The 14,040-nt window shown below is 32.4% G+C and overlaps 1 protein-coding gene across 8 annotated transcripts in view; it reads right to left on the reverse strand.

The window, feature by feature from the left end:
* The window catches only part of LOC115887949 (epidermal growth factor receptor substrate 15-like 1), a 36,174-nt gene that overhangs the window by 6,881 nt on the left and 15,253 nt on the right, over positions 1 to 14,040 (reverse strand). For 6 of the 8 annotated variants that reach the window (XM_030907500.1, XM_030907503.1, XM_030907505.1 and 3 more), the window contains exons 10-16: positions 10,062 to 10,151; positions 9,816 to 9,872; positions 6,486 to 6,683; positions 3,643 to 3,828; positions 1,305 to 1,386; positions 1,173 to 1,243; positions 972 to 1,076 (exon numbers count right to left, since the gene is read on the reverse strand). In XM_030907500.1, coding sequence (XP_030763360.1) covers positions 972 to 1,076; positions 1,173 to 1,243; positions 1,305 to 1,386; positions 3,643 to 3,828; positions 6,486 to 6,683; positions 9,816 to 9,872; positions 10,062 to 10,151 — 789 coding nt within the window. The remainder of the gene's footprint in view (positions 1 to 971; positions 1,077 to 1,172; positions 1,244 to 1,304; positions 1,387 to 3,642; positions 3,829 to 6,485; positions 6,684 to 9,815; positions 9,873 to 10,061; positions 10,152 to 14,040) is intronic. The other 2 variants (XM_030907501.1, XM_030907502.1) reach the window with 2 other exon arrangements.

A 14,040-nucleotide genomic window follows, 5' to 3' on the forward strand; every position in this document is an offset into this window, starting at 1 on the left:
CTAGAATACAATATTTCAAGGCAGATGACGCATCTATTCGATAATTTTTATTCGAATAGTTTTCGACGAATGTTTTCTTACTAGCTATCGAATTATTCGAATGAATTGCAACTATCGAATGTTTCGATAGTATTCATTCGATAGTTCTCACTACTAATTAAATTATATTAGGGAAATTACAATGACAACTAGCGGCATCGCCGTGGATTCATCTTTACTACGAAATTGTCGAAATCTGTAGGAATTACGCTGACATTTGACGTTTTCATTTGTTTTTATTCAACTTATATTTGACAGCGCGCGGTTGTGAGTTTTCTATGGTAGTTGAAAATTTTTGTAGCTTTTGAACAACTTTTTAATAATTATTAGTGTTTATTGCAAAAAAACTATTTAAAGTAGTTTTTAACTATCTACCGATGGTTCGCCAGTGCATAGTTTGTAAAAAGGTGGACGATTCTAACCCGGAATTGATAAGTGTCATTACGTTTTTTTACCCTTAGCCATGCTTACAGTAGCGTATTTAAATACTTTTAGTTATAAGAAGATTACTACAAAAATACGTATATTTTCTTATTTGTTGGCGCTTTCGACTGTGAAATTAGAGTTACCCTCAGTTAGACCTCAGGCAAAACTAGTTATAATGGAAAATTGGTCTGAGGCAATCCCAATCAATTTTTGATAGAATTCATCAATTTTTGATAAAAAAAACATCACGCCACCGTCACGTCACTGATAGAGCCAAATGACAGAAAGACAGACGAAACTCAACCGTGTTGTCATATTTATGTACCCATCTCTTACTAACTCTCATAAAAGTGTCAAACCATGTATGATTCTAAAAAAATGAGTTTTATGAATGGAGTGTTCTGTCTACCCATCTAGATGTCTTTGATCTTAACTTAACTTAAAAAATCGCGACCTCGATTAAGTAACTAAAAGTTTAATCGGTATCGCTCTATATTTTTTCTTACCTCCGCTGCTGGTTGGGGTTTTTGTGGGTTATCAAAGGAATTAAACGGATCTGCTTGGTTGGTGGTGGCAAAAGACCCTCCAAATGGATCTGCCGAAAATCCATCCTGCAATATAGTTACTCACAATAAATATATTGCTCTCTCTCTCAAATAAGGATAATAAAGTAATTTCAGTTGAATATTAACATACAAAATACGTACGTCTATAGGTTTCGTAAAGGCCGCAGTGAAGGGATCGTTACCAGTTAAAGAGTTCTTTGGTTTGAACGGATCTGTATTAAAATAAAATGAGAAAAATCGCAATTGTATAAGTTCAAAATTAAAAATACTTACCGCTTTTGAATGGATCAGCTTCAAATCCACCATTCGATGCGCGGTGATTGAACGCATCGTCGCCAAATCCATTCTGAAAGTTCTATATCCAGATAATACAATAAATAACTTAAAAAAATCTTATATACTAAGGGTTTTTAAAGGTTAAGAAAACCTCAAAGATTAGTCTTGGGTCGAGATTTCCGTATGTAAGAGTACAATGCGTTTATAATGTACTGAACAAAGAGAGAACAGTAAAAACGTTGCCAAACGTATGAAATAAACCGTGAAACTGTGCACATTGCTAAGAGACGTGGAAGGGGATATAGCAGATTCGTCGCGGTCGACCCAACCCTGTACTTAAAATTCTAGAGAACGGAGTACATCATGCGTTCAGCTTCACGATTTAATTACGTCTCGCTATATTTTATTTGTTTATTTATTAACGGGTCGTTATAATTTTCCCTATAGCTGGTAAATTTTTAAGTGCAAGTTAGAAACACTTACACTTTTGGTAAAAATAAGTGGAATTGAGTTGGTGTTCGGCAGTGGTCGCGCTATTAGAACTCTGAATTCAAAATGAATCGATGTCTCAAAATCTATTAAAAATAATTGATTGTAGTTTTTTTCAAAAATTTTCTTAATATTTCTGCTATATTTTCTTCGTAGACAGTATGTGAAAATCTTTATAAATAAAAAAGTTACACGATTGCTGAAAATTGTGGAACATGGAAAAAACAACCTTATCGATTTTTTCTTATTTAGACATATTGCAAACGATCCGATCTTCAAAATAAAAAAAAGTTTCAATATCTAAAGTGGTTCATGAGTTACCGCGTGTTATGTGTTGTTGAATTTTTTAATTATCGCGATTATTGACGGTTTCTCGCTATAAAAAAATTGATACCCTAACGATATCCTTATAATTCCATTTCAGATGCTCAGAAACATATCTAATAATTTTATCTAGTTATCTTTTCGAAAAAAAGTCATTTAAAAATAAGCGGTTTGCGATCGCGATCTTACTTTACTTGACAGGGAAAGGCGTATTGAAGAAATGTGGCAACGCCGTAACAGCACACCGTCGCATTTCTCTCACTCCGACTTAATAAGATCCCTATGCGATTTACTTTCACACATGTAATACCGACCCAAAAGTAAGAGTTGCCAGCACGGTATGTATAGTTTTGAGAGAAAATCTTCAAAAATGTGTTCTTTGCGGCTATACTATGTTTTATACTAAGGGCTGGCAAAGGTTAGTCTTGGGTCGAGATTTCCGTATGTAAGAAGAGTACAATGCGTTTATAATGTACTGAACAAAGAGAGGACAGTAAACACGTTGCCAAACGTATGAAATAAACCGAGAAACTGTGCACATCGCTAAGAGACGTGGAAGGGGATATAGCAGATTTGTCGCATTTGACCGGTCGACCCAATCAATACCTCTGTCAGTACTTAAAGTTCTGGGGAAAGGTGTACGTCATGCGTCCAGCTTCACGATTTAATTACGTCTCGTGATACTTGATTTGTTTATTTATTAAAGAGTCGTAATTTTCCCTATAGCTTGAATTTTTTTAAGTGAAACACTAGAAACACTTGCATTTTTGGTAAAAATAAGTGGAATTGAGTGGGTGTTCGATAGTGGTCGCGCTATTAGAACTCTGAATTCAAAAATCGATATTTCGAAATCTATTAGAAATAATAGATTGTAGTTTTTTTCAAGAACTTTGTTAATATTTCTGCTGTATTTTCTTTGTAGACAGTATGTGAAAATCTTTATCAATAAAAAAATTACACAATTGCCGAAAATTGCTATGCTCTAAAAGCAAATGAATGGATTGTTTACAATTTTTGAATGGAAAAAACAACCTTATCGAATTTTTCTTATGTAAACATATTGTAAAATATCCGATCTTGAAAATAAAAAAAAAGTTTCAATATCTAAAGTGGTTCTTGAGTTATGGCCTGTTATGTCTTAAAAAATTGAGTTTTTAAATTATCGCGATTACTGACGTTTTCCCGTTATAAAAAAATGACACCCTAACGATATCCTTATAATTCCATTTCAGATGCGCAGAAACATGTCTAATGATTTTATCTAGTTATCCCTTGAAAAAAAGTCTTTTAAAAATAAGAGGTGTGCGATCGTGATTTTACTTTACTTGATAGGGAAAGGCGTATCGGCAACGCCGCAACAGCACACCGTCGCGCGTCGCGACGGTCGGTCGCACTTCTCTCAGTCTGACTTAATAAGATGTAACATGTAAATGCCGACCCAAAAGTAACAGTTGCCAGCACGGTATAGTAGAATAATACTTATAATTATTAGTCTTAGGAATAGTCTACAATATCAACTGACCTGCTTGGCTTCTCCGTTGGTCGATATCAGTTTAGAATACTCCGGGTCCCGGAATTCCGGTTTGATCCTGAGCGCCGTGTCCGGAACGTGATTGACGTCGCCGCTCTCTATACCCGTGTCGCATAGCGCTATTGCGTCGTTGATTTGCCTAGTCTGTTCTTGCAGTTGTGTGATCAGAGCCTTAGTCTATAGAAAAAAAAACAATACTAGTATTCTTTCGTTCTGAACGAACTAAAATTTTTCACTTAAACTGATTTATTGTAATCGCAAAACATTTTCCGATGTACGTCATCAATCATACCGACATTGACACTAAAGTCTATAAAGCTGACTAAATTAAATTTTGGCAAAAATGTTTAAATTTGTTGTATAATTTAAGATACCGAGCAGCTCTTCATTTTACTTTATAGAGTAAATGTACCGATTTCTTTCGAAAATCGACATCTATGAAAATATGAACCCTTCCTGGACACAAACGGTACATTGTGAGACAGGAAATTGTAGAGAGAAACAAGCCCTACAACATAGGATACAACATTTTAATGAACAGTGCTTTCCATAAAATCAATACAATGAAAAATATACGAAATAAAATAAATGTACTGATTTCTTTCGAAAATCGACATCTATGAAAATATGATGAACCCTTCCTGGACACAAACCGTACATTGTGAGACAGGAAATTGTAGAGAGAAACAAGCCCTATAACATAGGATACAACATTTTAATGAACAGTGCTTTCCATAAAATCAATAAAATGAAAAATATACGAAATAAAATAAATGTACCGATTTCTTTCGAAAATCGACATTATGAAAATATGAACCCTTCCTGGACACAAACGGTACATTGTGAGACAGGAAATTGTAGAGAGAAACAAGCCCTATATCATAGGATACAACATTTTAATGAACAGTGCTTCCCATAAAATCAATAAAATGAAAAATATACGAAATAAAATAAATGTACTGATTTCTTTCGAAAATCGACAACTATGAAAATATGAACCCTTCCTGGACACAAACGGTACATTGTGAGACAGGAAATTGTAGAGAGAAACAAGCTCTATAACATAGGATACAACATTTTAATGAACAGTGCTTTCCATAAAATCAATAAAATGAAAAATATACGAAATAAAATAAATGTACCTATTTCTTTTGAAAATCGACATCTAGGAAAATATGAACCCTTCCTGGACACAAACGGTACATTGTGAGACAGGAAATTGTAGAGAGAAACAAGCCCTACAACATAGGATACAACATTTTAATGAACAGTGCTTTCCATAAAATCAATACAATGAAAAATATACGAAATAAAATAAATGTACTGATTTCTTTCGAAAATCGACATCTATGAAAATATGAACCCTTCCTGGACACAAACCGTACATTGTGAGACAGGAAATTGTAGAGAGAAACAAGCCCTATAACATAGGATACAACATTTTAATGAACAGTGCTTTCCATAAAATCAATAAAATGAAAAATATACAAAATAAAATAAATGTACCGATTTCTTTCGAAAATCGACATCTATGAAAATATGAACCCTTCCTGGACACAAACGGTAAATTGTGAGACAGGAAATTGTAGAGAGAAACAAGCCCTATATCATAGGATACAACATTTTAATGAACAGTGCTTTCCATAAAATCAATACAATGAAAAATATACGAAATAAAATAAATGTACTGATGTCTTTCGAAAATCGACAACTATGAAAATATGTATGAACCCTTCCTGGACACAAACGGTACATTGTGAGACAGGAAATTGTAGAGAGAAACAAGCCCTATAACATAAGATACAACATTTTAATGAACAGTGCTTTCCATAAAATCAATAAAATGAAAAATATACGAAATAAAATAAATGTACCGATTTCTTTTGAAAATCGACATCTAGGAAAATATGAACCCTTCCTGGACACAAACGGTACATTGTGAGACAGGAAATTGTAGAGAGAAACAAGCCCTATAACATAGGATACAACATTTTAATGAACTGTTCTTTCCATAAAATCAATAAAATGAAAAATATACGAAATAAAATAAATGTACCTATTTCTTTTGAAAATCGACATCTAGGAAAATATGAACCCTTCCTGGACACAAACGGTACATTGTGAGACAGGAAATTGTAGAGAGAAACAAGCCCTATAACATAGGATACAACATTTTTATGAACAGTGCTTTCCATAAAATCAATAAAATGAAAAATATACGAAATAAAATAAATGTACCGATTTCTTTTGAAAATCGACATCTATGAAAATATGAACCCTTCCTGGACACAAACGGTACATTGTGAGACAGGAAATTGTAGAGAGAAACAAGCCCTATAACATAGGATACAACATTTTTATGAACAGTGCTTTCCATAAAATCAATAAAATGAAAAATATACAAAATAAAATAAATGTACCGATTTCTTTCTAAAACGTGACAATAAATGTCCTTTATTACCCTTGACTGCAGTCAGAAAAGTAAGTTTGATTGATAAGCATATTATGCCACTTTCATAGTTAGTTTTTATTAAATTCTGTGATTGTTTGTGCATTAATAGCACCCTCTTGTTATTACCACTTATGGCGTTGTAAGATTTACATCAATAAATAAATAACCTATAATAACGCTTATAATAATCTTCATAATGGACTAGTTTTGACCAATATGTAATAAGTAAGTAAAATAAAAGCTATAAAACAAATAAATCAATTAATTAATCACTAAAATATTAGTTACTAAATTAAAAATAAAACGTAAAACTCTTTAAAAAATGATATAATAAATATGTTGTTTCAAAAACGTATAGTCGTATTTATTTCTCAAGTCTTACTTGGCTTATTCTAAGCTGAGTGTCCTGTAAATTGGTAGTAATCGAGTCCAGTTTCTTCATACTCTCACTAATCTGTTGCTCTAGGCGTTCTTCTTCCTGCTTCAATCCATCCAGTTGTTCTTTTTTGCTTCTCAGTTCGTTCTCTTGAGTAGTAAGCAGTTCAGCCTGTTCGACAGCCTGAATTCTGAGCTTGTCGACCTAAATTAAAGTATTATTATAAATAAAAATGGCATATTAAGGCGGGTTTTCATCTATCAGTCTCATTGAAGCAGTATGACGACTTATTCAGGTTATTTCTAAACTCACATGCCAATTGGTTGTAATTTTGTAGTTATTTTATGTTTTCTAGATTAACAAAATATTTATAGACAAACTGAATGTACTAGCAGAAGGAAGCGTGTCAACACAAGCGTCGTTTCCCGTCTTTCGGTAACTCTGAATCATTACAAATAAAAACACTAAATCACCAGAATACACCAATATAACACATGATTAAAAACTTGTTTAAATCATCTGCTGATGATGGTTAGCGAAACGCGCGTCCAGTGCAAAAGTAAAAGTGTTTTGGTGTATTGTGGTGATTTAGTGTTTTATTTTGCTAACTCTGAATCAGTCAGACTGACCAATGAAAATCCGCCCTAGAGTATTTTACCATATTAGTTACAAAAATTTTAGCATTTTTTTATAGCAAAGTAATAAAATGATAGCTAGAAACTAACAGATTCATATTAAAAGACGACAGTATACAAGGTTTGTTATTTATTACAGAAGTATTTCCACACAAATATTTTTTTAGTTAGGGTTTGACATACCTAATCCAACATAGCATAAGTAACAATGCTTTGGAAAATCCCAATAAAAATATTTGGTCTCAAAACAATCCAAGTGACTTTGGAAACACTATACCAAAGGTAATAATATCTCAGGGTATAATAATAATACCGCAGAAATTTTTCATGCTTGTACCTAGGATTGTTTTAAACTATTATTATATTATTCCAGATATTGAGGTATACAGGGTGGCCCATCAAAAGCGTTCCGCAAGGCATAACGGGGTCAGGGTAATTTTTTTTCAGAAAATTCAAAAACACGTCAATTTTGTTTGTGAGGTTTTTGTAAAACTACAACGCACAAGTCACAGAACAGCTATCTAGCAACTACCGCACCTGATCGTTCAACCTTGTGGCAAGTGAAAAAATGCGCAAACGTCTAGAAATAATAAGAAAAAACAGCAAATTTGTCGAAGGAATTTATCCTTATTATTTACTCTGATAAATGTTTAAATAAACTTTTCAAATTTTAATCCTTCATATTTTCTCAATGACACGATCTCAATGACTCGACCAAAAACGAAGCGAGGAAATATAGAGAATAGAAAGCTCTTTTCATTGCGGCGCCACTTGACCCCCCTTCCCATTTGAAAAAAGTTGGGGGATGACACCCCCGCTTAGAGGGTTGAAGATTTTGCAATCACAGACAAAAGTGACGTGTTTTTGGATTTTTTTGACAAAAAAAATACCCCGGCCGTTATGCCTTGCGGAACGTTTTCGATGGGCCACCCTGTATATCAAAAGAACATATATAGTTTATTCCATGAAAGAATACAAGACAATTGTCTGTCATCTGGTGGTCGGATCTACCGCTTGTTATATACTGTGGTACGTTCCTTTAATACATATCTGAGTCTCTAGAAGTCTTTTAGGTTACATTTTATCAAATTAGTTACAAATATTATGAAACAATAAATGGTTTATCCCTCTTCTGATGAGGAAATTTACACAAAATATTATTTTTATAAAGAGATGCCAATGAGAACAGTGGCAATTTTAATGCAGATTTTTTTAGTATAGAGATATGCAGATATATTAGTATAACATCAATATCATAATAAATCTTCAATAATTCTAAAGTATAAATTAAGTAAGACAGTAATCAAAACATCTTAATCAAGAATCAACTGTATAAGTATTGATCTCTCTTCTATGCGGTATTCTCTGCGGAGATCTCTCTTCTATACGGTATTGCCCGATTTTGCATCAAAAATTCAAATCGCCCAAGAACAAGCTTAGGAAGAACATCTAGGACTGGATCTTTAATTCCAAATCAGTTACTCATTTTACTACAGCTGTAATAAACTCTTATTAAGCCTCGGTCTCAGAAGTAGATTATGTCGCTGGCAAAAACCACAAAAACAAACAATCATAGTTGTTAGTTTAGTAACTAAAGTCAAAATTGACAGTTGTTTGAATATAGTATGAATTATATTGGTTCTATGGGGTGTAGCCCGCGACACAATGTAGTTTTAGAACAAACCTTTCCACATTAAAATACGATTACTAGCATTATTTTTGAACTAATCTAAACAAACCAGTGAATATTTCTATGTGATTTAAAAATGACTGGAGAATCTAGAATTATATCCATATATTCCATATACAGGGTGGTTCGAACTGTATTATACCGAACTGCAGCATATTCTCCAGATAAAAATAAGTAAAAAAGTTCGTATAAATGTATGTCCTAAAATGCTTAGTTTCGGAGATACAGGGTGTAGAAGTTTCATTTTTATTTCGATTTTTCTCAAATAATTTCTGAAGTCATTTCAATATCTGGATAAAAATTGGTGTCTAAGAGTTTTTTGACATGAGAAATTTGATTTTGATGTCAATATGACTCCTAGTTGTAGAGGGCGCCACCTACATATGTTTTAACTGTTTTGAAGAGCAATAACTTTTCGTCCGTACCTGTATAAAACTACTGAGTGAAAAAATATTCATTTCCGTGATTTTTACGTAAAATATGTCTCTTGGTAAAAATCGCTACATTCTCAAGATATTTAGAATCGAAATAAACAATACATGTCATTATTGACAAAAAATTAACATATTGAGTAAATAGTTATTTGAAAGAAATTGACCACAGAATAAGTCTAATAGATATTTTATTCCAAGTTTTCAAGCAACAGAGATTGTGTTAGAAATAGATAGGTATATTTTATTGTTCCCTAGCACATAAAATTCTAATCTCTTTATCATATTAACGCATGAGAATACTTCCTACATGTGTACATATTTTTGTGTACCGTTTTTGTGCTCTCCTGTAAAATTAGGAATAATGGAGTTAGCAGTTTAACACGTTTCACCGACGATATGTTAAAGTCGGCAACGCTGTGCCGGCCAAGCTTATTCACGTGACTAAAGTTTATTTGGTATGATCTATACATTGCACTTATTATGAACAAAAAAAAATGTAAATAATTTACGAAAGTACCAACAAGATAAAGCATTATTCTCCCAAGCAAAAGTGTTAAAATGAAAAGTCAAAGCCTACCTGATTGACCTCCACCTCCAGCTCAGTGTTAAATCGATCGGAACCGAGATCATCGCTCTAACAAGAAAATAAAATAAAAGAAAAAAAAAACACAAGCACATAACAAAATAAGCTGAACTAGTTTAAAGTAAGACGGCAAGAATACTATAATTAATTAACTAAAGAAGAAGCTACTACAAGCTACTACACCGTGTCTTCCACCTGTCTAATAAGTTTTCTAGTTAGTAGTGTAATGGTGGACCTCACCTGAGCCTTGAGATCGTTCAGTCTTTTTTGTGCTTCGCCTTTTTGGTTCTCCAGTTGCTTTAGCGTGGCCGAAAGGGTGTCTAGCTCACTCTGTATATAAAAAAAGAAGTTATCAGTTGAAAAATAGTTATACAGGATGGTCCGAACTGTATTCCGAAAACTTCGGCCAGAGTATTGTACATAAAAATAAGTAAAAACGTTTGTATAAACTTATGTCCTAAAATGCTTCGTTTGGGAGATACAGGGTGTAGAAGTTTTATTTTTATTTCGATTTTTTCCTAATAATTTCTGAACTAAATTCGGTATTTTGATGAAAATGAGTATCTGGGGGTTTCTTAACATGAGAAATTTGATTTCTATGTCAATATGACTCCTACTTGTAGGGGACGCCACCTACAGCTTTTTAACTGGTTTGAAAAATAATAACTTTTCGTCCGTCCCTGTACTACAATACTGAGTGAAAAAATATACATTTGTGCTGTTTTCAACGTAAAAAATGTCTCTTGGTAAAAATCGCTGCGAGCAACCGTTCTCGAGATATTTGGATTCTTAATAATCAAAACATATGTCATCCATGACAAAAATTAAAGATTTTCACTAGAAAGATATTTAATTAAACTAATAATTTTTGAGACATTTTAGTATCATAGATGCAACTGAAGCTGTTTTAAAACCTAATTGTAAGTTTTCTAGAAATTTCGCGATTTTAAAACATTAATTAATTTAAAAACAAAAGTATGCAAGGCAAGACAACTTTAGTTAACAATAAGTTTATTTGAGCACAAATATAGTTTTTCTCGTCATTTTTACCTAAGAGGTGCCTTTTTTACCAAGAAGAGGTGAATTACTAAGAGGCGATTTTTACCAAGAGACCTTTTTTACGTAAAAAACGTAGTGAATGTTTATTTTTTAACTCTCTAGTTTTATACAGGTACGGACGAAAAGTTATTACTCTTCAAAACGGTTAAAACCTTTGAATAAGAAGACTAAGGAAGGAGCATATCAAAAATCTTAGGTACACCGCGATGGGCCTCAAATATGGCCGACTTAAATTCCGGTTTATCAGTGTCGTTCTAATTTTATTTAAAAAATGTAAAACTATGATGCAGGGTAGACGTGGGGTAGACTCAATAATTTGTTGTTTTATTTTACGTTGTGAATAAATGTTGGTAGTTATTAAAATTGTTATAAAAATATATAATTCTAATAAAAATAGATAAGTTATAATAAGTATTTATTAACACAAACATCCGATACGCTACTGAAGCAGGTAATTCAAATTAACGTATCTAAATTCTTTGACATCTAATCTTTGACAAGTAATAAATAAAAGCTAAAATGCAAGAAAAATATATAATTTAGTTAATTTAAGTGAATTTCATAAATGATCGGTTTACTACACCTATGTATATTATATAGTCACTTACTAGCGAAAAGTTGTTCCATTATTTCACTCAATTTTTGCCGAGATCTACCGCACGCTACACAACCAACTATTTTAGAGTCTTTTTCGATAAATCGCGATAGTGTCACTGTTAATTTAAGTGCTGCCACAATTTTCATCTAGATTTACTACCTTTATACAACTATCAGTAGTAGAATAAATAATAAATAACATAAAATAAGCTCCGCAAAGACTGACAAATCCACAAAATTTCAAATCAAATTCAAATGTGTCAAATGAATCGTCAAACAGAACTGTCAAGGATCCCCACCCTAGAGTGCCTTTATGGTGCTTTTTCCGCCCACCATGCATGAATACATGGATAGCATTATGCTCCTTCCTTAGTCTTCTTATTCAAAGGTTAAAACACATGTAGGTGGCGCCCTCTACAAGTAGGAGTCAAATTGACATCAAAATCAAATTTCTCATGTCAAAAAACTCCCAGACACCAATTTTCACCTAAATAATGACGTTACTTGAGAAATTATTTGGAAAAAATCGAAATAAACATGAAACTTCTACACCCTGTATCTCGGAAACTAATCATTTTAGGACATAAATTTATACGAACTTTTTTACTTATTTTTATGTGTAGAATACGCTGCCAAAGTTTCCCGAATACAGTTCGGACCATCCTGTATATGAAACTAGTTGAGATTTCTCTAAAGCTGTATTCGGCTTCTTGTTATTACCGATTCTGAACCGTCCTAGAACTCTGCAGCGCATGCGCAAACGAAATAATGTCTTCATATTTCCTTCGGTAATAAGAATCGGTAATAAGAGAATCGGTAATAAAGAATCGGTAATAAGAGAAACCCGAAGTAAGCTTATATGTAAGCTTGGTGCATTTCAGTTGATTTCAACTACGACAAGAAATATCAGAAATGATCATCGTATAGTTCACGCCGGCGCACAGTGCTTCGTCCCATGGACAAAAATCATAAAAAAAAGTTAAAATTTATTAATATCTGAATATGTAATTATATATTTATAGCAATGTTCAACCATCCTGTATATTATTTTTCATAAACAGCGTTTTTTGTTAGCAAATATTTTCACTAAAAATAAATTTTGCGATCATTATCTTATCAGTGAAAAGAATAACATTCATAGTAGTTCTGTATATTATGGAGTTAAACGGTACGTACTTAATTGAAAGCCACTATGGATATTGTTAAACAAGGAATGTACTTTAAATTTATTTCTAAACAAGTTCGTGATTGTTTAGTTTTTATTTATTTTTTAAGATGATTCTTAAATGGGTATAAAAATTTTACGTTTTCAAACTTCAAAAAGGCATTTAAAAAAACATATCAAAACATAACGTATTTATTGAATATATGTGTTGTCATATTCATACACTTTTAATTTTTGTATAGTTCACCTGCGTCTGCTTGCGACGAACTTTATTTTATAATACTTTTCAGATGGAGTAAAATTGATAAGCAATGCCGATCTGGTTAATACTTGGCTTGATCATAAGGACAAGAACTCAAAATTATTTGTATTTCAGAAAATGTGTTCTTTATTAGATATTGATGAACCTTCCAGTCAAATGAGACACCACTTGTGCCTGAAAAAGCCCACTATGTTGGAGCGAAACGTCGCATAAAAATTTTCCAACTTTCAATTATAAAACCTCATACCCAAGAAAAGGAAAAAATAATATATGGATATGGTCTATTAAAGAGGTAACTATTAATATCCGAACCCCTCATACCAGCAAGAAGAACAGTAACAACGCGAAAAATTAACTTATTAGAAAATGATGTACAGAAATATCTTATGTGAGGATACTTCATCTACCTGTGATTTGGATACTATAAATTTGGAAGATTCTGTCAGCAGTGATTCTTATGAATCAGAGTAGTTACGATCTATGCTTTTTGTTGTCCTAAAGTAAATTTATAGTATCATAAACTTAAGTTTTTTTTTAATTAAATATAACATTAATGTTTCTTTTTCATTAAAGAAAAACATATTTATCTTATATTAGGCTTATATTGTAGGAATCATGTTCTAATGTTATTTCAATTCTTTTTTTATCACAGGGATTTATTTAATACTTACACCGTTTTCATACTATAAATTATTATTTCCTTAGATGGAACACAGCTCCAACATTTTTATTATTTATAAGATTTTTTTCATAAACGTGGGACTAAGAACATCATCATTTAGTACAATGAGAGTACTCATCATTTGTGTCAAATAAACCTAGTTTGAATAAATTGCCTACTATAAAAGAGAAGTTTTTTGCATTTTTGTCCTCTAGAGCCATATGTTCGAAGCACTGTGCGGCGTCATGCGTCATGTCGATTGCTTTAAAATAACATTGAAATCGTGGTTTTGTCATAATATTTAAGTATTTTAGTTTTTTGCTAGTGCAGTTATTGAGACTATAACACTCAGGTACGAGGTTTGTGTAATGTAACGCCGTTTCGGGTAGTAAAAGTAAGTTTTCACTAAAAATTCGAATTAGGTGTCGTGTTGTGTTGTGAAAATTTCAAATGTTAATAAAATTGCCGAAAAAAA

This window comes from Sitophilus oryzae, unplaced genomic scaffold (genome assembly GCF_002938485.1).
Source record: "Sitophilus oryzae breed Bouriz unplaced genomic scaffold, Soryzae_2.0 scaffold_682_pilon_pilon, whole genome shotgun sequence".
NCBI classification, from domain to species: domain Eukaryota; kingdom Metazoa; phylum Arthropoda; class Insecta; order Coleoptera; family Curculionidae; genus Sitophilus; species Sitophilus oryzae.